The 26,349-nt window shown below is 35.0% G+C and overlaps 2 protein-coding genes across 9 annotated transcripts in view; one reads left to right on the plus strand and one right to left on the minus strand.

Annotated features, from left to right (window-relative positions):
• Positions 1-23,430, plus strand: part of SLC6A14 (solute carrier family 6 member 14) — a 434,305-nt gene extending 410,875 nt beyond the window's left edge. For all 8 annotated transcript variants that reach the window (XM_044937355.1, XM_044937352.1, XM_044937354.1 and 5 more), the window contains 12 exons: positions 726-857; positions 2,257-2,421; positions 3,246-3,384; positions 4,809-4,941; positions 7,901-8,041; positions 13,845-14,073; positions 15,836-15,961; positions 17,546-17,664; positions 18,193-18,292; positions 18,574-18,683; positions 20,763-20,930; positions 22,050-23,430. In XM_044937355.1, the coding sequence (XP_044793290.1) occupies positions 726-857; positions 2,257-2,421; positions 3,246-3,384; positions 4,809-4,941; positions 7,901-8,041; positions 13,845-14,073; positions 15,836-15,961; positions 17,546-17,664; positions 18,193-18,292; positions 18,574-18,683; positions 20,763-20,930; positions 22,050-22,196 (1,709 nt within the window). In that variant the 3' untranslated portion in view covers positions 22,197-23,430. The remainder of the gene's footprint in view (positions 1-725; positions 858-2,256; positions 2,422-3,245; positions 3,385-4,808; positions 4,942-7,900; positions 8,042-13,844; positions 14,074-15,835; positions 15,962-17,545; positions 17,665-18,192; positions 18,293-18,573; positions 18,684-20,762; positions 20,931-22,049) is intronic.
• Positions 23,431-24,401: 971 nt separating this feature from the next.
• CT83 (cancer/testis antigen 83) lies at positions 24,402-26,059 on the minus strand. Its single transcript, XM_006067053.3, has 2 exons — positions 25,838-26,059; positions 24,402-25,054 (listed from the first exon to the last, which is right to left on the minus strand). Exons 1-2 carry the CDS (start codon positions 25,910-25,912, stop codon positions 24,758-24,760), a joined length of 372 nt encoding a protein of 123 aa, XP_006067115.1. The 5' UTR covers positions 25,913-26,059; the 3' UTR covers positions 24,402-24,757.
• Between the last annotated feature and the right edge of the window lie 290 nt (positions 26,060-26,349).

Below are 26,349 nucleotides of genomic sequence, written 5' to 3' on the forward strand. Positions count from 1 at the left end.
TCTAAATGTAGGAATATTAGTCCTTATGAAATTGAATGTTAATTCTGAATGCATCTCAAGGGTTCAAGATTCTTATACCAAAAATAATGTTTCTTATTAACATTGAGTGAAGACACATGACTATTTGGAGAATAATGAACTTAAATGCAATAGCTTCTACTTTGAACCACATTTAACATTTAAACCCTAAGTCTTAAAAGCAGATTGTTTTTGTTAGTTTTTAAGGAGAGAGGAGGGAAACTAGCTTTGAACATATACTATATGCCTGCCTATTTTGTGAAGTGTTTTCACATAGGCTCTGTGATTAAACCCTTACCACAAACTGATGAGTTGGCATTGCTCTTCCCATTTATGAGGAACCCAAGATTGAGAGGTTAGATAAACTGCCCCAGGTCACATAACTAGTACATGATGAAGCCAGGATATAAACCTAGGTCTATCTGTCTCCAAAGCCTATGATCATTCAACTTCTTTGAATTGCTTTTTATGGGTTATTGTTTTTCATAATCACAACAACCTCATTAGGTAATACCAGCATCCCCATTTCATGGATGAGGAATCCAAGGTTTAGAGAATCAACTACTTTCTTACAGATTTGAAGCCCAGATTCAGTTCTCTCTGACTCCACTATATCAGAGTGCTTTCAAAATGTTGTGTTGGTTGTCAAAGTGCCATCAAGATTTGGACATATAATAGTACTTTGGTTCTTGTTTTGCCTTTTCTAGGTGCCTTCTTAATACCATATGTGATTATGCTAGCCCTGGCTGGTTTACCTTTGTTCTTCTTAGAGTGCTCCATGGGACAATTTTCTAGCTTAGGTCCAGTTTCAGTTTGGAGGATTCTTCCATTGTTTCAAGGTTGGTATTAAAATGTTTTCCTTATTGTGCTTATTGGTTTGTTTCTGCATATAGCTGTCCTCACTGCGTGGATGAAAGCATTTAACATTTGGACATGATGGCCCAGGTGGTAAAGAAACTGCCTGCAATGCAGGAAACACAGGTTTGATCCCTGGGTCAGGAAAATCCCCTGGAGGAGGAAATGGCACCCACTCCAGTATTCTTGCCTGGGAAATCCATGGACAGAGGAGCCTGGTGGTCTATACAGTCCATGAGGCAGCAAAGAATTGGACACAACTGAGCAACTAACTTTCAAAGTCAGAGACATACATTGTTTTTTTATTTGCCACCATCAAATTTAGAAATCAAATGTTAATATGTATTTCTCTTTATCTTGGGCTGCAGATATTGTTGGGGTTAAGAAGGATGTGAGGAAGTTGTTATTATTTTCACCTTTTGAATTCTCTTGGCAAACAGTCTTGTGTGTTAACTTTATGGCTTTGCCTTTTCTTCTACCTCGTATGCGGTCTCTGTCTTGTTGCTTTTGCCTATCTTTTACAATGCCTCATTCAGGAAAGTTGAAGGGCAGGTCACTATTTTTTTATTGGATGATCCTAATGGAATAGGACACTGGGAACATTTTTTTTGAAAATGCTTTGATTGTTATTAAACATCAAACAGCCTTTCTGTTTGAAGATTATATATCATTTTTGGTATGTGCTAGCTGCTGAAAGCTACTTGTAAAAGTTTCAATGTAACATCAAAAATACATTTATAGTGAGGTGAAGAGACTATCATGCTGGAATATTAAGGAAGCTACCTCAAAAGTTAGTCTTAGCATAGGAGTTATATTCAGTATGCTAAGCTGCATTTTGAAACTAGAGCGTTAAAGAAATTTCAGAAGTTTAAATTCAGATAATTACAATTTACTGAATTTTCTTTACACACACTTGTAGAAATGCTGTACATTTTCCCCTTAGGACATTCTTTCAGAGGCTTTATCTTCTACTTGTCAAAATGCTGTATAGATGAAGATGGGAGTATTGGTCACTGAATCGATAGGATATGAGCTTTGAATAGTTTTTTTTTTTTTTAACAGTACCTACTCTGACAAGAATTTACAGACTTAATATGAATGAGTAATGAACATGGTTTTTCTTTATGTGAATTCAGTGGCTTAATATAGATCTTTAATCTTAGCACCTTTTCCTGATCAACTCAAAATCTGTCTAAAAAATCAATCATCAAAATAATTTTGAGAAGCTATTCAGACAACAGTACTGTCTCCCACGCCTCCAATAAAGAGAAAACATTGAAACAGTTTTCTCAGTTTAAAATAGATTTTGTGGAAATTGAGAATGCAGCTGTATGAATTAGCAAAAGAAATTTCACTTATTTTTTTAATTGTTCTCTTTTCCAGGTGTGGGGATTACAATGGTCCTGATATCCCTTTTTGTGACAATCTATTATAATGTCATAATTGCCTATAGTCTTTACTACCTATTTGCTTCTTTTCAACGTGAACTACCATGGTCAAAATGTTCCATCAGTTGGGCTGATGGAAACTGTAGCAGATCACCTTTCGGTAAAATTCATTTATTTATTGTTAACTCTGAGTCATTCATTCTTTTATATTTTCTAACAAGATTAAAGGCCTAAATCATTTCCTAACAAATTTAGGTTCAACTTTAAGTGAGCCACAGGTTACTGATGAAATCAGAATAAATCATGTATAATGTGAAAGTTGATTAATGCAATATGTTAATTTCTGAGGGCAGCCAGTAAAGCTAAACCACTACTTGGAGTACTTCTTGCAGACCTAGGTTGTCAGTGGTAGACAAGGAAGAAAATGGGAAAGTGGTAAGAGAGAAAATCACTGTTTATGATACATAGTAGTGTTCAGGAGATGGTGAGTATTGCTAGTCTTTGGAATAATGTAGCATCGATATTGTAGACTATTACCACTGGGATTGGCTGTGTATATTGGAGAATAAATTGATACAGATTTAACACTTCTTAGGAATTTAAAGGTGTCATTTATTTATCTAGGTTAAATAAGTCCACATATGAAAATTTCCCTAGAGTACTGAATCCCAATTGAAATGACTATTACTCTACAGCTGTTGTTACTGTAAATAAACTGTAAATATAAAAATATACTGTAAATATAAAAATGCATACTGTTTAAAAGGGCAGATATTTTCATACTCACCCTCAGCTTAGTAGTAGAGAAAATTTAAGTTTCTGAGTGTGCATGGCTTATTCCATTTGTGAAATTTCTACTCCACATTCACTAAATAAGAATTTAGACAGTACCTTAAGTATTTCACCATTTAAACTTTATTTCCAGGAAAGCACTCTTCTAAAACTAAGTACATGTCTGTGTGTATTCTTTTTTTCTAATTTTAGTGACACATTGTAATGTGAGTATAAGCATAAATGAAATCTTTCAAGCGAATAAAAGCTGGGTAGACGCCAACAATCTTACCTGCATCAATGGAAGTGAAGTTTATCAGGCAGGGCAGCTTCCCAGTGAACAGTATTGGAAGTGAGTACAGTACATTATCTACATCCTAAGCAGATGTTAATAAAATTTTTTATAAATAAAAATAAAATATTGATCAGCTCCTTTCTTAACTCGTATAAGAGCAAATTATACTTCATTTGACTCAAATGTTTATCCTGTGTGAATAGTAGTAGCCTGCAAAATTAGCCCATAGCTAATAGATTGTCATTCATAAGTTAGTTATTAAATGGGCACAAGGTCGTCAGTGATGATTTATATAGTGCTTATTATCTATAAGTTAGGGCATTGCTTTGAAGAAAAATATGCAATTTTTAGACTATAATGAGCAAGTTCTAATGATAAACAGTTGGGTGATGAATAATACTAGGGGCAGAATTGCTATTTAAGGCTGAAATTCTTCATTATTCATTTTGTTTATAGTTGTCGTTATATGACAAAATAGATGTTTGGGGTTATATTTGCTTTTATTAATTTTAAATGATCTCTAATCTCCTTACTGTATATCTTGCCCTTTACCCTTATATAACTTCTTTGACTATTGCTGTAATGAAATCTTCCTCATCTCCATGTTACTGCTCTGTGTGACCCTTTTAAAATTTGGCCCCTGAAATGTTCTCAACATCAAGCTAAGAAGTAAAATCCTATATCTATATATGTCCCTAGTGGAAATCATGGAATTTTACAGAAAGCCTTTGAAAAAGGTATAAATAATGGGACCATTTAGCTTTGATAATAACAACAAGTATGATGAATTAGAGCTTCCCTGGGTCAGGTGGTAAAGAATCTGCCTGCAATGCTGGAGACTTGGGTTTGATCCCTGGGTCTACGTTCAATCCCTGAGTCGGGAAGATACCCTGGAGAAAGGAATGGCAACCCACTCCAGTATTCTTGCCTGGAGAATCGCATGAACAGAGGAAACTGATGGGCTACAGTCCATGGGGTTGCAAAGAGTCGGACACGACTGAGTGACTAACACTATGATGAATACAAAAATATTTAATACAATTTAAAATGTCTTCTCTGTCATTTTAACTTGAGAAAAAAATACCATAATGAGTAAAATAATCTGATGTTAATTTTTTTCCATAGAGGAGCTTTGAAATTTTAGGGGAAAATCGGAGCTAAAGGAATGAGTGGATCTTTTATTCTATGATTTGAAATTTTGAATTGGCTGCAGTTAACCAGAAAGTTTTGAGCCTGACTTATCACTGAATTATTTTTGCCCCTCAATACAACTGTATCAGTAAAAGGCTCATATGATGTCAATTGATGTCATATTAACATTAATAAATACTAATTAATATTAGTATTAATATGAATAAATACGAATTAGTATGAGTATTAGTAAAATACTCATGAAGCTTCCCCTGTATGAAAGATATTACAAAATTCAATGTATTAAGATGAATGATTGTGTGTTAATCAAAGGACATCTGTGTTTTCAGTAAAGTGGCACTCCAACGGTCAAGTGGACTGGATGAGACTGGAGTCATTGTTTGGTATTTAGCACTTTGTCTTCTTCTGGCTTGGCTCATAGTCGGAGCAGCATTATTTAAAGGAATAAAGTCTTCTGGAAAGGTAATTTAGAAAACACCTTAGACAGTGATGTTGCTGTTTTGCAATTTCATTGTAGTTCAATGCCAAGTAGTATCAAATGCATGTTCTTTTCTATCATGAAATCCTTTGCATGTGTGAAAAGCTTTCTAAGTAGGCAGCCTCACTCTAAGAAAATACATAAGAACACTGCTATTGTTAAAAATAAAACTAGCAAAAATTAGTACTAGATGTGTGTAATTTCTCTAAACTTGGACCCTTCTAGCTGATATAGCATTCTGAGGCTTGGGAGTATATTTTTAAAATTTCCATCCTATTATAATAAAGAAGCATCTTGAGTGGAATTATATGTTACAATTTTTGGTTTGGAAAGTCTAGATCCCTGTTATATATGTTATATAGGGTAATAGTGTCAGCATTCCCATTATTCCATTGTTGGAGAGAGAAAGAAAAAAATAAAGCTATACAAGTGTTCTCTTAAAGCTTGCCAAAATTGACTCAGAACCCTCTCTCAGCAGAAAGTCCTCTTCTGAAAAACATTTCCTATGTCATTGTTTTATTTTTAAACTTTCGGAGAGCACTGTGGCAATATCAGAGAACATGAAATTTTCTCTGTGAGCAGCTGTACAATACCCAGAAAAATAAACATGTGTGTGTTTACTGAAATTTCCGTAAGGACAGAGAACAAGAATAACTGTGGATACTATCTTTGTGTTCCTGGTACAATATCTAGCAGTTACTGTTACATTGTAATGAGTGAGACATGCTGTTAGATCACAAAAATACCAGGAACATCACAAATTCAGTGGAAATTTTCCAAAACAGTGTTGCGATTGTACATTTTTTAAACCCTTGGTTGATTTTTGATGTTAATATTGAAAAATCCATGAAATTCCATTTACCCAGGCAATTAATTTTTACTGGTCTTGGGATGGTTTGTTTAAATCGTCTCTTTGGGTATATTACCAAACATAGGAAATCTATGGAGCAAAGAAATTATCCACATTAATGAAAAGCTAGCCTCAAAGGCAGTCTGTTCATCTGGAACCATGTGTTATCTAGGATACAAGCAGTTCACATGTATATATGTGTGCTCTCAAACACTTTTAATGGTAGCTTTAAGGATAATAATATCAAGTGTCCAGTACTCACTTTAAAAACCTTCACAGGATTTGGACAACTACTAGGAGATTTTCTTTCTTCTCTGGGATTGAGCATAAACTAACTACTTCAGTTAAAAGTTTACTTTTTAAACTACTTTAAAATCATTTTCCTTCCCACCTTAATGCACTAATTTACCAAGAGGTGATTTTCACTATCAGACATTTGTTGTTTAGTCACCAAGTTGTGCCTGACTTTTTGTGACCCCATTGACTTCAGCACACCAGGTTTCCCTGTTCCTCACTATCTCCCGGAATTTGCTCAAATTCATGTCCATTGAGTCAGTGATGCCATCCACCATCTTATCCTTTGTTGCCCGCTTCAGTGATGCCATCCACCATCTTATCCTTTGTTGCCCGCTTCACCTCCTCCCCTCAATCTTTCCCAGCATCAGGGTCTTTTCCAATGAGTTGGCTTTTTGCATCAGGTGACCAAAATATTGGAGCTTCAGCTTCAGTATCAGTTCTTCCAATGAATATTCAGGGTTGATTTCCTTTATGATTGACTGGTTTGATCTCCTTGCTGTCCAAGGGACTCTTAAAAGTCCATAATTCAAAATCATCAATTCTTCAGGTGCAGCTTTCTTTATGGTTCAACTCTCACATCCATACATGACTACTGGAAAAACCATAGCTTTGCCTATACAGACCTTTGTCGGCAAAGTGACATCTCTGCTTTTGAATTCGCTGTCTAGGTTTGTCATAGCTTTTCTTCCAAAGAGCAAACATCTTTTAATTTCATGGCTGCAGGCACCATCCACAGTGATTTAGGAGCCCAAGATGATAAAATCTACCACTGTTTCCACTTTTATCCCATCTATTTGCCATGAAGTGATGGGACTGGATGCCATGATCTTCATTTTTTGAACGTTGGGTTTTAAGCCAGCTTTTTCACACTTCTCTTTCACTTTCCTCAAGAGGCTCTTCAGTTCCTCTTCACTTTTCTGCCATTAGAGTGGTATCATCTGCATATCTGAGGTTGTTGATATTTCTTCAGTCAATCTTGATTCCAGCTTGTACTTCATCCAGCCTGGCATTTTGCATGATGTACTCTGCATAGAAGTTAAATAAGCAGAGTGACAATATACAACCTTGATGTACTCCTTTCCCAATTTTGAACCATTCCATTGTTCCATGTCTGGTTCTGTTGCTTCTTGACCTGCATACAGGTTTATCAGGAGGCAGGTAATGTGGTCTAGTATTTCATCTCTTTAAGAGTTTTCCACAATTTTTTTGTGATCCACACAGTCAAAGGCTTTAGTGTAGTCAGTGAAGCAGATAAATTTTTCTTGAATTCCCTTGCTTTTACTATTATGCAATATATGTTGGCAATTTTTTTCTGGTTCCTCTGCCTTTTCTAAATCCAGCTTGTACATCTGGAAGTTCTTGGTTCATGTACTGTTGAAGGATAGCTTGAAGGATTTTTAATATTACCTTGCTAGTATGTGAAATGAACTCAACTGTTTGGTAGTTTGAACTTCTAGATTTACAAGCTGAATTTGGAAAAGGCAGAGGAACCAGAGATGAAATTACCAACATTTATTAGGATACATTTAGGAAAGCACTTCATCTGGATTTCAAATAACCATTGCTGAAATAGTGTTTATTTACAACATAAACCTGGGAAACATTGCCACATACATCAGAGTGTTTTGAAAGTGGATCATTCAAAGAGTGGTAAAAACAGAAAGAGGAAATTATGCCAACTTTGGTATTAGTATTATCAGACATTAATAGGCTAAACATTTCAACTGGCTAGTAACTTTGTATACAATTATATACCATGAGTTTTAAAAATAATAACTTTTGGTTGTTCTTGGTAGGTGGTGTATTTTACAGCTCTTTTCCCCTATGTTGTCCTACTCATCCTGGTGATTCGAGGGGCAACTCTGGAAGGTGCAGCAAAAGGCATTTCATACTATATTGGAGCACAGTCAAATTTTGCAAAACTTAAGGATGCTGAGGTAAGACAATTTGGATTTCACATTATCTAAGGAGGTAAACCTTAGATAAAGTCAATACTGAAAATCTTTGATTACCTAGAGTGTTGTAATGTAATAGCTTATAAAAGAATATGGAGTTAAATTTATTAATGTTTCTGTCCACTAGGATGCCTGATTTTAAGTGTTTAACATGACACTAATAGTGTCTTATTGGAAGTGAGACAGTCATTTTTAGCAACAGGATTTTCATAGTCATTTTTTCGAAACTGATCCTATTTGACCAAAAGGATTTGGGGCTTCTTAATCTGAAAAAGCATATTTCATGCATGAATACCCACAAATTGATGACCAGGGCTTCCCAGGTGGCACTAGTGGTAATGAACCTGCCCGCCAATACAGGAGACATAAGAGACGTGAGTTCAATCCCTGGGTTGGGAAGATCCCCTGGAGAAGGGGGCAACCCACTCCAGTATTCTTGCCTGAAGAATCCCATGGACAGAGGAGCCTGGTGGGCTACAGTTCATGAGGTTGCAAAGAGTGAGACACGACTGAAGTGATTTAGCATGCATGTGACTTATCAGATAAACGTGTAGTAGATTTAAAGATTACAGTTGATGGTTTAATCGTCTAACATAAACTGTCTTCAAAAGTTAATATTCTGAAGTTAAAACATAAATTTGAAATGAAAAATTCCATAAACAAAACTGTTACTTGTATACAAGACACATAAATATGTGCCATGAATATGAATTGGTAGCCCCTTTTAATATTAGTCTGTCTTCAGATAATGGCTATGTGTATCATATGTACATAAAATCTTTTACAATTTTAACTGCAGAGGGCATTGCCAGTAAGTATACTCCATCGACTTTCCTTCTATTGATACAGCCTAATAACACTTTCACTTTTTTAGTAGTCATGTCACATTCTTAGAATACATTAAGCTTCTGGTCAGGCAAAATCCCACAATATTATATTAAAATCAAGAAACACTATAATATCATATTAGTAGTATTAGCCAAAATGGGTATTAGTTTTTAGCTTGCTATGGTATTCTTTGCGGAACTCATGCTTTCAGCAGTTGCTATGTTCTAAATACTCACAATATGGATACTTAATTATTTTTTGTAGAATGTTTCTGATAACCAAGTCAAATTTATCCATTTTTAGTCATGGAAATCCATCCTTTACCTTTTTGAAAATTGAGAGGTCAGTCTCCAGCCTTTGGTTACCTTCTGTGTGTCCAAATCATTTTCACTCAGTAGTAATCACAAAAAATCACTCTAAATCATTGATCTAGGTGGCGGATTCATGTTGATATATGCAAAAACCAATACAATATTGTAAAGTTAAAAAATAAAATAAAATAAATCATTGATCTAAACTGATGACTCTAAATCATTTTAGAACTATGAACTTTTATTGTTTATGTGTCAGAGATCAACATACTTTGATGTATCCAAAGGCCGCTGTTTATTTCTTCATTTTTCTTGGGCCTCACATTTTTTAACCTTGTTTGTTAATCTCTTCCCAACTAGATGACCATTTTTGATGATGGATAAGAAACAAATAAAATGGAAGTTGGGATTCATCATCTTCTCTCTGTTAGGTTATTAAACAAGATAAAATATGTTAATATACTTTGAAATGGTAAACTGTTATATAAATGAGCACACAAGTATTTTAATTATTGCTGTTATATAATACTAAATAATTGTAGAATGCAGCATTTTTCCTAAGAAATGGACCCTCCATTTTCTTTAAACCTCATAACTTTGAGCACAGTGGAAAAGCTCCTTTGATATTCCTCTAAGTGGCTTTTTTTTTTTTTAATAGTCTTTTTTTTATTTTATTTTATTTTTAAACTTTACATAATTGTATTAGTTTTGCCAAATATCAAAATGAATCCGCCACAGGTATACATGTGTTCCCCATCCTGAACCCTCCTCCCTCCTCCCTCCCCATTCCATCCCTCTGGGTCGTCCCAGTGCACCAGCCCCAAGCATCCAGTATCGTGCATCGAACCTGGACTGGCAACTCATTTCATACATGATATTTTACATGTTTCAATGCCATTCTCCCAAATCTTCCCACCCTCTCCCTCTCTCACAGAGTCCATAAGACTGTTCTATATAGTACGAGACAGCAAAAGAGACACTGATGTATAGAACAGTCTCTAAGTGGCTTTTAAAGCCTCAGAAACCTAGGCTTTATAGCTCCATGAGACTATCCTGAAATTTTTATGTGACTATTTTATACTGGTCTGTGTTTTGGTGTCTCTATTATCTTTAAAACATCAGAGCTAAGCCTAAAGTTCTGTATGAAACATACAGTTTAATTCTCCTACCTCCCCATCCCAACACAAACACTGCCCTCACCCCTTCTTTGGGAGTGCTGGCAATGAAAATTTTTTCTTAGATGTTTTTTATTCCTCTCCAATTTATATTCTAAGCATGCAATCACAAGTATGTATTTTTCCTTTTCTTTATTGATATCTCTAGGAGTAGAGAACCACACAAATTGATAGCTAGAGGGGTCTCCAGTGATTGTCTTACTAACTCCTTCATTTTAGAGTGATAAAAGTTGAGACCCAGGAAGATTCACATTTAGTTAAATTTACATCGCCTGTTTGTGCATCTTGAATTAAGATTTCCTAATCCCTAAACTTGGAGAAGGAAATGGCAACCCACTCCAGTATTCTTGCCTGGAGAATCCCAGGGACAGAGAAGCCTGGTGGGCTGCCATCTATGGGGTCGCACAGAGTCAGACACGACTGAAGTGACTTAGCAGCAGCAGCAGCAGCAATCCCTAAACTAATAGTCTTTTATATAGCTGTGAGATGGGTAGGTATAGAGATGATAAGTATGTTTGGAATTAGGCAGCCTAGTTACATCATTCATGGTATGCATAGCATTCTTACACAACTGAGACCTGCCACACCACCTCCAGACTCCTTCACCCCACTCACATATGCATGCATAATGTATCAAGTCAAAGCAGCTGAGAGACTAACATAAGCATGTTGTTCATCTCTTAATATGGGTTGGCCAAAAAGTTCATTTGTGTTAGCCAACCTGATATGTAAAACTGCCTAAGAAATGAGTGCATCTTATTCCTCACATGATTTTCTTATCTTGTTGTTGTTTAGTCACTAAGTCATGTCTGACTCTGTGTGACCCCATAGACTGTAGTCCTCCAGGCTCTTCTGTCTATGGGATTTCCCAGGCAAGAATACTGGAGTGGGTTGCCATTTCCTTCTCCAGGGGATCTTCCCAACCCAGGAATGGAATCCGAGTCTCTTGCATATCCTGCACTGGCAGGCAGATTCTTTACTGCTGAGTCACCACTTAAATATAACCAATTGTTAAATGTATAAGTGAAATAACCATGATCTAGCTGTCTATCTATGCATCTATCTACCCATCTATTTATCCATCCATTTTACTTTCTACTGGCTTCCTGCCATTATAAAAGCAATTTAGTATAAAAATCATCTGCTGCTGCTACTGCTAAGTCATGTCAGTCGTGTCCAACTCTGGGCAACCCCATAGACGACAGCCCACTAGGCTCCCGTCCCTGGGATTCTCCAGGCAATAATACTGGAGTGGGTTGCCATTTTCTTCTCCAGTGCATGAAAGTGAAAAGTGAAAGTGAAGTCGCTCAGTCAAGTCTGACTCTTCACGACCCAATGGACTGTAGCCTACCAGGCTCCTCTGTCCATGGGATTTCCCAGGCAAGAGTACTGGAGTGGGTTGCCATTGCCTTCTCCTAATAATCATCTAATAGCAAGCTATATTCTGAAGACCTAGTAAATATTTATTTACTCCTAACAACTTTATTTCTATTAAAATTGGAAATAGATTACATACCTTTCAAGGAGAAAAGTATTGTTTTTAACTTCCACAAAAGAAACTGAGTATCAGTTTATATTTCTTTTCCATAAAAACATAATAGCTATCATTGAATATCCTATTAATTGCTTTGCATATGTTATCTCATTTAATTCTCACATCATTCTTAGGACACATAGTTATTACTACTATTATTATCATTATCATCTCCATTTTACAGATGAAACAGGCTTGAAAATGTTAAAATGAATCAAATTCAATGAAAGTGAGAGGTATTGGATTTAGACTTCATTCTTTTTGATTCCAGAGGTAGAACTGTTAAGCCACCATGTTAACACGGCCTGCCTTCCATTAACCAGTCATATTTCCAGAAAGACTAAAAATACACTTTTGCCTACTTATATGCCAACCCTATTATTTGAAGTCTCCATAATTAGATTTTTCTTCAGAATACTGTTATATCTATAGAATTTCACTATTAAGATGGATTTACCTAGGTTAGTTTCTAAGACTAATTATTGCCCTTTAGCAAAGACATAGGAGGGGTAAATTGTGAAAGGGGGAAAGATAAAGGGGTTGAATTAGATGAAGAGTGTGAGCACTGCTTAAAGAGATAAGGCCAGCTGCATGGGGCTCTAATCAAAACATGGAATGAAGGAACTGGATGATTGAAAGTCAAAGTGAAGTCGCTCAGTCATGTCCGACTCTTTGTGACCCCGTGGACTGTAGCCCACCAAGTTCCTCCATCCATGGGATTCTCCAGGCAAGAATACTGGAATGGGTTGCCATTTCCTTCTCCAGGGGATCTTCCCAACCCAGGGATTGAACCCCATATGTGGCAGAGGTGGGGATACAGATCAATGGGAAAGGGATGGACTATCCAGTTGATACAATTGATATCCAAATAATATAATGGATAATATCAATTATCTTCAATTGATATTTCATTTAGAAAACAATGTATTTGGATTTCTAATTTAATATGCATTAAATTCAATTTCAGGTGAATTGAACTTAAGGATATAAGCAGAACTAAGTCTTTTAGAAGAAAATATAGGATAGTAGCTTTATGACCTTGGGCTAAGGATTCTTTCTTTCAGTCAGAGAAATCAAGGACAATACATAAAAGCAAAGATAGATACCTTCAGCTACATTAAAACAAAATCTTTGGTTCATCAAAGGACACAATGTTAAGAGGGGGGGAAAAAGCCACAAATTGGGAGAAAAAATTAAGACGTATAACAGATAAAGGATTAGAATCTGACTACATAAAGAATTCCTAGAGGTCAAATAAGACAAATAACCCAACTAAAACACTGGCAAAATATGTGAACAGGAATTTCACAGGAAAAAAAAAAACTATAGAATATAAACAAACAAAAACATGCTAAGCCTTATAAATTATTTAAGGTTATCAACACTCATTTCACAGCCATTAGTTTGGACAGCATTCAAAATTCTGACTGATGTTAGCAAGGATGTGGGGGAGTGAGAACTCTCATACCATCTGGTGGGAGTGCAAACTGATACAACCACTTCAGAGGATAATTTGGCAATATTTAGTTGAATTGAAATTTCATATGGTTCAAATTGATAATGGATAAATCTCATATACTACTGAATGGAAAATGCAGGTTGTATTAGTTAACATGCATTAAGATAACTTTTCTATAAACTTAAAAACATGGAAGGCTAAATGCCATATTGTTTAGGATAGTAAAAATATGAAGAAAACCAGAGAAATGATAAACACAGTAGTCAGGATAGCAGTTACCACTGAAGTTGGAAGTGTGATATAATCAGGAAGGAGCACAGGTAGGATTTAATAGCCTAGCAACATTTTATTTCTTAAGCTCAGTAGTGGGTATTTAGGTGTTTGTTTTGTTTTTATAAGTTATTCACTTGTATATATGAAATATTTTATACAAATGAAAAATTAAGTGTGTGTTTTAAAATATTATTTTCTTTTATAGGTTTGGAAAGATGCTGCCACACAGATATTTTATTCTCTGTCAGTTGCCTGGGGTGGTCTGGTTGCCTTATCATCTTACAATAAGTTCAATAACAACTGCTACTCAGATGCCATTGTAGTTTGTGTGACAAATTGCCTTACTAGTGTGTTCGCTGGATTTGCTATTTTTTCTATATTGGGACACATGGCTCATATATCTGGAAAGGAAGTCACACAAGTTGTAAAATCAGGTATGTAATGCTATATATAACTTGTATATAGCTCATTTAAGAAACACTGATATACTTTATAGCAATTAAAGCACTCAAGATTTAGGGTATTTTTTCTTTCTCATTTCATCTTAAATAACTTGGTTGTTTTAACCATATAATAATTCTTAGATGATCTGAGAAACAAGACTATATTACAGAACAATTGTTTAAAGTTTTTTCCAAATTTTGTTTAGTGCTTAATATGAACTACTGTTAATATGAACTACTTACAGCACAATTGCAAGTATTAGGCATCACGCTATGCACTTTACATTATCTTCATCTGTGTGTATGTATATAAAGATACATACATATATACATACATGTGTGTATTAATATATATGAATATGTGAGAGAAACTATATATGAAAATTAATCCATGTACAATTACACTATTATATTTGAATTTTTAAAATGCACAAATGTCATATAGATTGAAACCCAACTGACTTTGCGTATACAGCTGTGTCCAGCTTTAAAGAAATCTGATTAATGAACGTCTTAACTTTAAAGACATTAACTAGAGATGCTTAATTATCCACTTGGTGGCTCAGACGGTAAAGAATCGCCTGCAATGCAAGAGACCTAGGTTCGATCCCTGGGTGGGGAAGATCCTCTCGAGAAGGGACTGGCTACCCACTCCAGTATTCTTGCCCAGAGAATTCTGTGTATAGAGGAGCCTGGCAGGCTACAGTCCATGGGGTCGCAAAGACACAACTGAGCAACTAACACTTTCACTTTTGAAGACTCTTAGGAACAGAAGTCTAGGGTTCTTTTAAGTCAGTTTTTCTTACTAAATTTCTACCTATTGTTAGTATCATTTGGTGGAGAGATTGATGAATGAGAATAGAATGTTGGGACTATAAAAGACTTTGGAGATCATGTAGTGTTCAGCTCCTCATTTACAGAGGACGGGACTGAGCATGGAAATGTTATGTCTTGCAGAAGATCAAAAATTAGGAAGTGATAGAGCCTAGGCTAGAAGCGAATTCTCCTGACGCCTAGGCCGGTCCCCTGGGAGGTTGGAGACACTTAAAATACTTAAACTAAGTATCATATAATATGATTTAAAAAATGTTAACAAGTGTCTCAAAAGACAACATACATCAAATAGAAAATAAGATTCAATTTATAGTTTTATTACATACAATCTTGAAGGTGTCCATATAATAATTTAAATAGCACTAAAATTATACCTGTTATCTTGTAATAACCTATAATGCAGTATAATGTGCAAAAATACAGAATCACTAATTGTATACCAAAACTAACAGAATATTGTTGTAAATCAATTATACTTCAATAAAAAATAAGTTGGTACCATACAGCTGTGAAATGTACAGTGAAAAAAATAAATGACACTACATATTGTGATATTGGGTAAACATTGGAAAGAGAGTTGACTGGAGTTTAAGACAGTTGTTCTTCATTAATTAAAAAAAAATAAAATCAGCCAAACATCAGTGATGTAGTTAAGATTTCTTATGTGAGAAATGTACCATTTACAAAATTTATCTCACTAGCTTAATTTATAACACGTTTATATTACCATATTATAGAACAACCTACATAAACACTTTTAAAAAGTGATAGTGAAACAGTTGCTAAAGAATGTATATTATCCATTGGATTGCCAAATTGAGATTTTTCTAGTATCTTACTTTGAAAAATGTTCAAATATGTGAATTTCTTTAATTTTCTTTAACTTAATTTAAATTAAAATTCCATTAATTTTTCCTAGGTTTTGATTTGGCATTCATTGCCTATCCAGAAGCTTTAGCTCAACTCCCAGGTGGGCCATTTTGGTCCGTATTATTTTTTTTCATGCTTTTGACTTTGGGTCTTGACTCTCAGTTCGCTTCCATTGGTAAGTAATACTCCCAATGTTAACATACCCCTCTTATATTTTACTCTATTTCAAAACATCATTTTCTTACCCTTGTTGCCCCTGTCTAGCTTTTACTCTAAGAATGATCTTTCTGAAAATTCTTTTTAACTTAAATTTTAAATATGGAAAAATACAATGTACTCAAGTATCAGATACTTGAAAGGAACAGACATTAATATTTTATGTTTGCTTCAGACATTTTTTTATAAAAATAAACTGTTACAGATAAATTTGAAGTCCTTTATGTTTCTTTGCCTAATACAATTCACATTTCTTCCTTCCTAGAAAGCAACTGTCACCATGGATTATATATGTTCTTTGTGTACATTGTATATATATATCCATAAATAAGATAAAATTTTTAAATTTTCACATAAATGTGAAGTTTCATAGCATACATACCATTCTGACAGTTGCTTTCTATATGTATTATGAATCCATGTTGATACACAGACATGTGTTAGTTGCTTAGTCATGTCCAACTCTTTGCTACTCTCTGTGCATGGACTTAGCCTGCCAGGCTCCTCTGTCCATAGAATTCTCCAGGCAAGAATACTGGAGTGGGTAGCCATTCACTTCTCCAGGGGCTCTTCCCAACCCAGGGATCGAACCCGAGTCTCCTGCATTGCAGGAAGATTCTTTACCATCTGAGTCACCAAGTTAATTCACAATCTGTTACCATAATTATGGGCATTTGAATTATTTCCAATTTTTTTTAATTAATTTAATTGGAGGCTAATTACAATATTGTAGTGGTTACACGCACTGCTGCAGTAATTATTCTTATATATGGTTCTCTTTACACATAGGAATTTTCCCTAGGGTTCAGTTCAATTCAGTCGCTCAGTCCTATCTGACTCTTTAAAACCCCATGAACTGCAGCATGCCAGGCCTCCCTTTCCATCACCAACTCCCAGAGTCCACCCAAACCCATGTCCATTGAGTCAGTGATGCCATCCAACCATCTCATCTTCTGTCGTCCTCTTCTCCTCTTGCCCTAGGGTACACAACTAAAAATTCTGAAACAGTTTTTGTCATATCACACTGTTACATAAAACATTTTAATAATTTATAGGATAAAGTCCAGCCTCCTCCAGTTGACTTTCAAAGCCCTCCAAAAATTTCAAACATGTTTCTTAATCCTTTACTCATATATCCTTCTACTTTTAACCAGTACCCTGTTTCATGAACATATTTACTTCTTAAACCTAGAAGGCCTTTCTGTGAATTCACCTTATTTAAAAGTTCTACTAAAATTCTTCCTTCCCTATAACCCTCTTTCAAACTTCTTCAGCCCTTGGGAAACTATTACCTTATAATTGCTACCAATGAAAAACCTTATAAAACAGACTAAAAACAACAAATAGAGCTGTATTTGATTTTTTTTTGATCAGAACTGATGAGTGGTGACTGCCAGGAGAAAGGACCCTATGGATTTTTAAAAGCAAAAGTTGGGCCCAGAGTATATTCTCAGCATATATTTGTAAATTTGATTAATAGAAGTTGATTTTTATGATTAAAATTATTGGCAAATGAGTTATGTCATTTTTTTTCCTTCTGAAGAAACGATTACCACGACAATTCAAGATTTATTTCCCAAAGTGATGAAGAAAATGAGGGCTCCCATAACTTTGGGTTGCTGCTTGGTTTTGTTTTTCCTTGGCCTCATCTGTGTGACTCAGGTATACTACAGTATTTTTCCATAGACAAAATATTAGTTGGAACGTACTTTATAATCTAAATGAGGAAGCCATGGTTTAAGAGCATGTTTAGTACAGACTTCAAGATTTTCTGAGTTTTAACCCAGATTCTTTCCCCATCATAACACAATTTCAATAGCATGTATAATTTGGTGGGGGGAGCCCAATAGTGGACAATTTCCCCAATTACAATAAAGTTACAGACTTTGTAGGCTCTAACTTCTTTGTAGGCTGTAATATAGTCTATATTTCTTGGCAACTACAAAAGAGCACACTACCTTTCATTTTTATAATCAACTATTCTAAATGCTTATTTTTTTAATAGGGACTCATAGAATAAAAGGTACAGCCTGTTTGAGATATGTAAAGGCCCATTTGTGTTTACATTTGAAACATTCCCTTTTACATTTTGGCAGAGGTGAAACCAAGGAGCATATGTTAAAATCAAATTAGTAGATTCAATCTGAGTACCTCATCAATCATAAAAGTAACTGACATTTTTTTTGGTAGGCTGGAATATACTGGGTTAATCTGATTGACCACTTCTGTGCTGGATGGGGCATTTTGATTGCAGCTATACTGGAAATAATAGGAGTCATCTGGATTTATGGTAAATAGTGACTACAGAATGATCTACACATTTTATTAAAATGACTTAGTTTTATTCCTTTTCATTATATTTACTATAATAAGTATAATATACTGGGCAAAAATTTATTATGAATAAAATGTAGTTAAAGGTATTATATGCTTCATTGCTATAGTATAGGAAAATGTTTAGACATAGAAAGATAACTTAAAAAAAAAAAAAGAAAGATAACTTAGAGCCAGAATGATTAATGAATGAAAGTATGAGTAAGGGCTGAATGCACTCTTTATTGCTGTTTTTAGGAGGGAACAGGTTTATTGACGATATAGAAATGATGATTGGAGCAAAAAGGTGGATATTCTGGCTATGGTGGAGAACTTGCTGGTTTGTCATTACGCCTATCCTATTAATGGTAAGTATTAACATGGGTGAATCTGGTATCAATAATATATATATTTAAACACTTGTAAGGTAAAATTGAATTATTTACATTAAATACAATAAAGAAAATTAATATCATTTTAAAATCAATGATTTTCAACTTTTCATGACTGGTGCCTACAAGTTGCTGAAATTACAGTACCCTTCTTTGTTGCATTATTTCTGAGGCCATAGGCTTAAACATTTACTATTTGAGACTTAAAGATATCCTAAAAAGTACCTAGGACAAGATACTTAAAAATTATCAATACAATAAATTTTTAAAAACCAGTCATTTGCTCATTCTGTAAAAAATATGCTGAGCCACCTACAATGTTCTTAACCTCTCTGTTTAAGACCCAGTCTCTGCCTTCAAGGAATTCAATCTAAATATACTAACTGCTTAGTTAACTAAGTTTTCTCAGTTATTAATGCATGTTTTTATGGGAAGTAGTATCTGAAATTACAAAAACTCACGTGCGTCAACAGAGGCAATAGTTTGTTAAAAATTAGTGCGATTTAGGAGCTGAAGGGAGAAGGACATGGCAACCCACTCCAGGATTCTTGCCTAGAGAATCCCGGGGACAGAGGAGCCTGCTGGGCTGCTGTCCATGGGGTCGCACAGAGTCGGAAATGACTGAAGTGACTTAGCAGCAGCAGCAGCTGAAGGAAAGCAAAAAATAAATTTAAATAACATTTCAGGACAGTAAAAGGCTGAATGCCAAGTAAACACTTTATGGGACAGAAAATTACTATGGGCTAGAGATAATGGTGGGGGTGGGGCAGGGGGAAACTTTATTGAGGATGAGTTTTGGTTCTCATTGCCTCCATGCTTCAATGATTTCCCTAGAAAAGGGTATTATGTTAATTTGATCTACACTTTATTTTAGAGGGTGTTTTTAATATTTGGCTTTGACAGTGCTACTAAATATTGTTTTCCTCATTTGACAAGTTTCCATAATAAAATAAGCCCTTTCTCAACTTAGAAAATCTAACTAGACATTTTAGCCAGCTAATGTCATTGATTTCTAGGTTTGACAACTGGATTTACTTTAAAATGCAAAGGTATTAAATATTAAATGATATACATTATCATCTATTTTGTATAAAGTCATACATATTAGACTCCTATCCCTCATCCACTCTTGTAATTATATGAAATTATAGTAATTGTGAAATAATCTTAGTATAATGACATTAAAGGAATTTTTGTGTGTTTTTTTCATTTTGTTTGCTTTACAGATTTCTATATAATTAGTTTTAATACTGCAACAGTCTAGTAGGGTTTTTTTTTAAACACTTTTTAAAAAACTTGGCCTTAAAATGTTTTAATCTTTAAGGTTCACTGTGTTACCCAAACATCTTTTTTGTTTTTCAATAAGAAAGTGCTTTGGTAACTATGTACCCATGTGTGAATTGCCTGTATGTTTTGGGTGTGGAGTAAGGGGTACTCTGTGTAGTGGGAAATAAATAGAAACTACTGCTAAGCAAGGCACAAGGCATGTTCACTAAAATGTATCTTACATTCTCATTGAACTAACTGATATGCTGGCTAGCTTACAGGACAGAATGTATGCATGCTAAGTCACTTCAGTCATGTCTGACTCTTTGCGACCCCATGGACTATAGGCCACCAGGCTCCTCTGTCTATGGAATTCTCCAAACAAGAACACTGGAGTGGGTTGCCATATTTCCTCCTCCAGATAGCACAGAATAAAATCATGCTATTATAAGTGAAAGTTCAATAATATAAATTTCAGATACTATTTTACTTTCAACAGATATACTTTATGGTAAAGTATTTTACTGAAATACGTGTTGTACAAGTATCTGCATCAATGCTAATTTTTGTAAGACAAATACAAGTTATTTAGATTGGTTCATTTAGAATTTGATTTTCTGGCTAGTTACCTGATTATCTTAGTCACCTTGAATGTATTTTCATCTTAATTGTTTTTGATAAGTTATTTCTAAGGAATGGAATACAACTGCTAATAAATAGTACAACTAAAACCATTAATGCAATAAAGTCTAATTTTTACCATTTTCTTTTCATATTTTACTTTCACAGTCAATCTTGATCTGGTCAGTGATACAGTTTCGTAGACCTAAGTATGGCCAAATTCCATACCCTAACTGGGGAGTTGCTCTAGGCTGGTGTATGATTACTTTCTGCATTATCTGGATTCCAATCATGGCTATCATAAACATAATTCAAGCTAAAGGAAACATCTTTCAAGTAAGCATGTTAATATTATTTATACTTTATAATATAAAGTATTATCAAAATGAAGGTTAATATGAGATTTTGAACATGAGATCAAATCAATCACTCTTTCCCTCAGGTAACTTTTATACCTGATACAATTTATCTGTTACTATGTGTATAACATTGTATTATACTAGATGTATATTTTTGTGTCTCCATGTACTAGACTATAAGCTTCTTTAAGAAGGGGTCTTGTCTTGATTGCTGTTATATCCTCAGGCCCTATTAAAATGCTTAGCACATAAAAGTTATGGTATCTTGATGCTAGGGGTAAAGAACCCGCCTGCCAATGCAGGAGACAGGAAACGCGGGTTTTATCCCTGGGTCGGGAAGATCCCCTGGAGAAGGAAGTGGCAACCCACTCCAGTATTCTTGCCTGGAGAATCCTATGGATAGAAGAGTCTGGCAGGTTACAGTCCATAGGGTTGCAAAAGAGTTGGACATGATTGAGAGACTGAATTGAACTGAGATGACACAAAGCAACTGACCTTTTTCCTTTATAATTTTCACTTTTAAAACTTCATCTGGTTATAATACATACTATAATAGCATGTTAAAACTGGAATAAGTCTGGTAAATTACCTTGAACCAAATCTAGACCCTGAGTTATCCCTCTTTCGTGGAGGCCTAAGGGAATGGAGTTGATTATATCTCAGTAGGACAATGTCTAGGTAGGCTCAGAAGTCAGACTGGATTCAAGATTTAGGTCAGTGTTTAGTGGATCTAGATGAATGGCTTTTCCCTTTGATTCTTGAAACTTTCCAGTCATACACTGGTTTAGATCCTAACTTAACCCTTACTCTAAAGCCAGGATAGAAATTCAATGAAAGTATGTGAAGTGATACTGTTGCCTGAATGGGTTCACACACTTCCTTTTGAGCTCATTTACATACTCAGTTATTTTGGCTTTGTAGTTAACACAGTTCTATTAACAATCAGTTAAATTTGAGTATCATTTTTTTCTGTAGACAATTAAGAATTTAGATGATCACTTTTTTACTTTTCTATGTTCTTATTTCATTTTGGTTAGCAAGAAGACATAACAGTCTATAATGATTTTTTTTTTTTTTTTTTTTTTTTGCTTCTCAGCGCATTGCAACCTGCTGCAGACCAGCTGCTAACTGGGGGCCATACTTGGAAAAACATCGTGGGGAAAGATATGAAAACATGTCAGATTCTAAAAAAGAGACTAACCATGAAATATCTAATATTAGTGACAGCAGAAAACCAGAATGAGATCTATGAGCTTTATAATTTCAACAGGAATGTAATACAAAAATGTGAAACTACTAATGTTTAGCAATGTGATTAATCTATCTGTTCACACATACATAGCTGCCTCTATTTCACAATAAAAATTTTGTATCACTACAATATTTTTATAATATACTGAAGGCTTTATTTTGAGCTGATTATTTAGAAAATAGTTATATTTTCTATTATAAAAGTTTTTAAATACTATTTGCTTATATTTCTTAGCATACAATGTTTCTTTCCCATAAATCTGGGGAAAATAAATATATTTAAAAGAAAGTGGTAAAATTGAAAATTAGGAATGCCATACATATATGTATATAAGGAAAAAATGAACTATGTATATGAAGACTATTGCTTAATATCTTTGATTCATGTCTAAAAACTTCATGCCTTCATAGTTCACTTTTTTAAGGTGAACTTAGTAGTTATATTCTTTATTTACAAATAGTGAAATAAGACAGAAAACTATGGCCAGTAAGTGATAAATCTAGAATATGGAATCCAGAAGCTTTGATTCTTTCTTTCCCCATAAAATGTGTTCTGTAGGTTATGGTTGGAATAAATACATGACCCATCTAATTTCTACTGTGTTTCACAAAATTTAAAGTAGTTCATTATACACCCTGAAGTCTAATTTCAAATAGAACATAGAACAAAATACTAATGAGGAAATGGCTTCAATCAAATCTAAGATCTTATGATTGTAATATATAGTTAATAGATAAGTAGAATGATTTTGTTTTACTTGAATAAGTTACTATTTACAGGTGATAACTTATTTACATACTTATGGGAGATAAACTTGTGAAACTTGTCAAGAATGAGGGCAGCCAAGTTAGAAAGTCCTATGTGCCAATTTCTTTACAAAAGATATTGAAAACATCATATCATTAATAGATTTATACACTGATTATATATCATTTACAACTGGTTTAACATCACAATCTAGGATTACCAAACTATGTAAGAAACTTTTCAGTTATTCTTAAGGTTCTTAACATAGGCTTCAGAGACTGTATGAGGCTGAAATTACATGTAATATTTTTCTACATGTATGTGTATATGCATTTTTTCTACTGCAAGAGTCCATATTTTTCATCAGAATATCAAAAGAAATCTGTGACTCTAAAATATGTTTAAGAACCACATATACTACTGCTTTTTGTTCTTGTCAAATGATGAATAAAAGAATAAATTTAAGCATTATAAATTCTTACACATTTTAAATTCCTTTTCCTTTTGATTGAAGATTAAATGAGTAAGGGATTAAGGTTTTCCTTTAATTTATACTGGTAACTTATTTTGGGGGCAGGGGGCATGAAGTTAGGTAGATAGTTAGGCCTGTAATTAAACAATCTCAGTGAATTATGTGTGTGTGTGTGTGTGTGTGTGTGTATATATATATATATATATATATATATATATATATATATATAATGAACTTGTGTTAGATATTTTGAGGATTTTCTTTGAGGCTTCTCTGGTAGTTCAGATGGTAAAGCATCTGCCTGCAATGCAGGAGAACTGGGTTCATTCCCTGGGTCAAGAAGATCCCCTGGAGAAGGGAATGGCTACACACTCCAGTATTCTTGCCTGGAGAATTCCATGGACAGAGGAGGCTGGCAGGCTATGGTCCATGGGGTTGCAAAGAGTCGGACACGACTAAGCAACTAACATACACATAAGATGAACTTATGTTAGATATTCTGAGGGTTTTCTTTGAGGGTAGGTCAAATGCTGTTAGTGAATGTCAACAGATTACTAGATTTTATAAAATATTTAAAATAGATTGCTAAATATAGCATATAAATACTTTAATGTTAAGCCATATTATATTATATACATTCTACCATTATATTTTGGTGCTATTTGAGGTGTGGGTTTTTCACCAAATAAAAAAAATGCATATAATTTTCTACAGGTGACTTGCAATTCAGGGAAGATTTAGGCACAGTTCTAATGAAATATCTAATTAGTAGCAGAGGTGGTGCTGGAAAAGTAGTCTACTTCAATAGCTGACTATGAAGAGTAGTTAAGAGTTTCTGTGACTATCTTTACAAGTATGTAAAGCACAGATCTTAACAGAGTCCCTGGCACATTTTAGGGTGCTCAATGATAGCTCTTAGTATTATTACACAGATTCAATAGTGTTAGACTATTCTGCATAATGGAAAAAAAGTTCCATCAAATCTCATTTACTTTAATGCAAACTTGGAGACATTTACAGTATTGTATTGTAAACCACTAGAAAAAAAAAAAAACTTTCACAATTCAAGTTAAAAATCACTATATCTCAACTATATTCTTTTTACTGTAACTAATAAAAAGAAAACAACTCAAACTGTTTCTGTCTCTATTGTGCTTTCATTCCTTCTCCAGTAAAATATGTTAGCAACATAATCAACTCTCTAAATGTAAGCAAACTGACAATGTCTGGATTTTGTATCTGACTTGGCACCCCTCCCCTTTTAAATAATAATTCATTTGGTATAAACACATATAATCAAATGAATCCACTCAAAGTCCTTTTAATGATTGCCTCAATTGTTATGACATTCTGTAGGCTTGTCAGTGGATTTCCGGTTAACTAATGCACCATTTAAACCCTTAGTAACTAGGAATTGTTCCAGTTCAGCCAGCTTGTATTCCACGATCCTGAGGTTTACCAATATTCGCCTCTGCATGGCTACTGAGTGTGGGAAATTAATTAAGATATCCCGAGAGAGACTGTTGACCAAAAGACTCTTATCAGTATTGCTCTTAGTTGACTGCGTAGAAGAGGATGATCTTACTAGTGCAAGAGAAGTTGAATTTGATGACATTTCACCAGTGTTTCTCTGTAAGGGAAGGAAATTAAACATATGTAGTTTATTGACTTTAGCAATGTCCAAATACCACCAAATAATAACATTCTTAGTCTTGGTTTACCAAAATGAACTGATTGACCTCCCCCAAGATTAAAAATCTGTTGAATGAATACTTTAATTTGGAAATATGTCTTTCCCAAAGAGTGAGAGAAAAAAAAAAAAAAAAATGAAAAGTAGCCTTCTGATGCCAAAATGCCATAGCCTTGGCTTACATTTCTTGGGCATTCCAGTAGGTCTTATACTTGGACCCTGTTTCATTCTTATCTCAAAGCACTTCACTTGGAACTTTAAACATCACCAGGAAACCCACATTTTGACCTTAGTTATCTGTGATGCCCCCTCCCCCACCCAAAGCTGTCATAAAGATGACTGAAAACAAAAATACAAGGGAGGAAGAGGCAAACAGAATTACATGGGGGTAGTAAAAGCCAGAGAGGAAGAGAGTAGGTATACTTTCTTAAAATGGGAGGGGGCAGATGGACACTTTCTGCTGTACTTTTCAAGTGGATGAAAAACTGATCCCATCACCTAGTGACTTGGGGCTTTTCACAACACAGTACAGCTGTGGAACTACTGGTCAACATGGGAGAAGTGTGAGGTAGAGTCAACATCTGAGCCCTTTCAAAGGAGAAAGGAATGGGGTGACCCCCGCCTTACTCTTACTTTACTATCTACTCTCTTAAACACACCTCCCTCCCCAAGCCATGTATTTGTCGAGCTTCATCTAATTCCAACTGCTCTTACACACTTTACCTGAAACCAGGTTTTCCAGAAGACAAACATGAAGGCAAACAGAATGCTGCTCACTAGTAGGAACAGGAAGCTCATGGCGCCTCTTCAAATCTCTTCTCTCTTCTCGGGCACTGAGGCACACAGCTGGCAGTTGGGAAGCAGGGGGCCACTAGCCGCCCGGGAAGCCACGGGCCAGGATGCTCAGCGTCCCTCACTGCCTGGTGCAAATGGGATACCAGGCAGCGTCCAGCTTTATATACCGGAGAGAGCGTGTGACCTCACAATTGAGCACGCACAGGGGGCGGTACGTCACAATCTGATGACGTAACACCAGCTTGAGGGGAAACCAGGCAGCACATACCGCACGCCTGATTACAGTTAGGATAGTTAAAGATGGTGGGAGAGTTCGGGATTTGGGGGAAGCTGAACCACAGTAGAAGTAAAGACGCCAAATTGACTGGTTAAATGCTAGATTTTAGAAGTGCTCCCTGCCCCCCTTTTTCTGTTAAGAATTTTTCTTTGCTGCAACCACT

Source organism: Bubalus bubalis, chromosome X, assembly GCF_019923935.1.
Source record: "Bubalus bubalis isolate 160015118507 breed Murrah chromosome X, NDDB_SH_1, whole genome shotgun sequence".
Classification (NCBI taxonomy): domain Eukaryota; kingdom Metazoa; phylum Chordata; class Mammalia; order Artiodactyla; family Bovidae; genus Bubalus; species Bubalus bubalis.

What these genes read in the sequence shown, in the direction of transcription:
- CT83 (XM_006067053.3), bottom strand. Translation starts at nt 25,912, where the DNA reads ATGAGCTTCCTGTTCCTACTAGTGAGCAGCATTCTGTTTGCCTTCATG. An exon ending in TCTGGAAAACCTGGTTTCAG is followed by an intron (nt 25,055 to 25,837) that starts GTAAAGTGTGTA and finishes CTTCCCTTACAG; the next exon opens with AGAAACACTGGTGAAATGTC.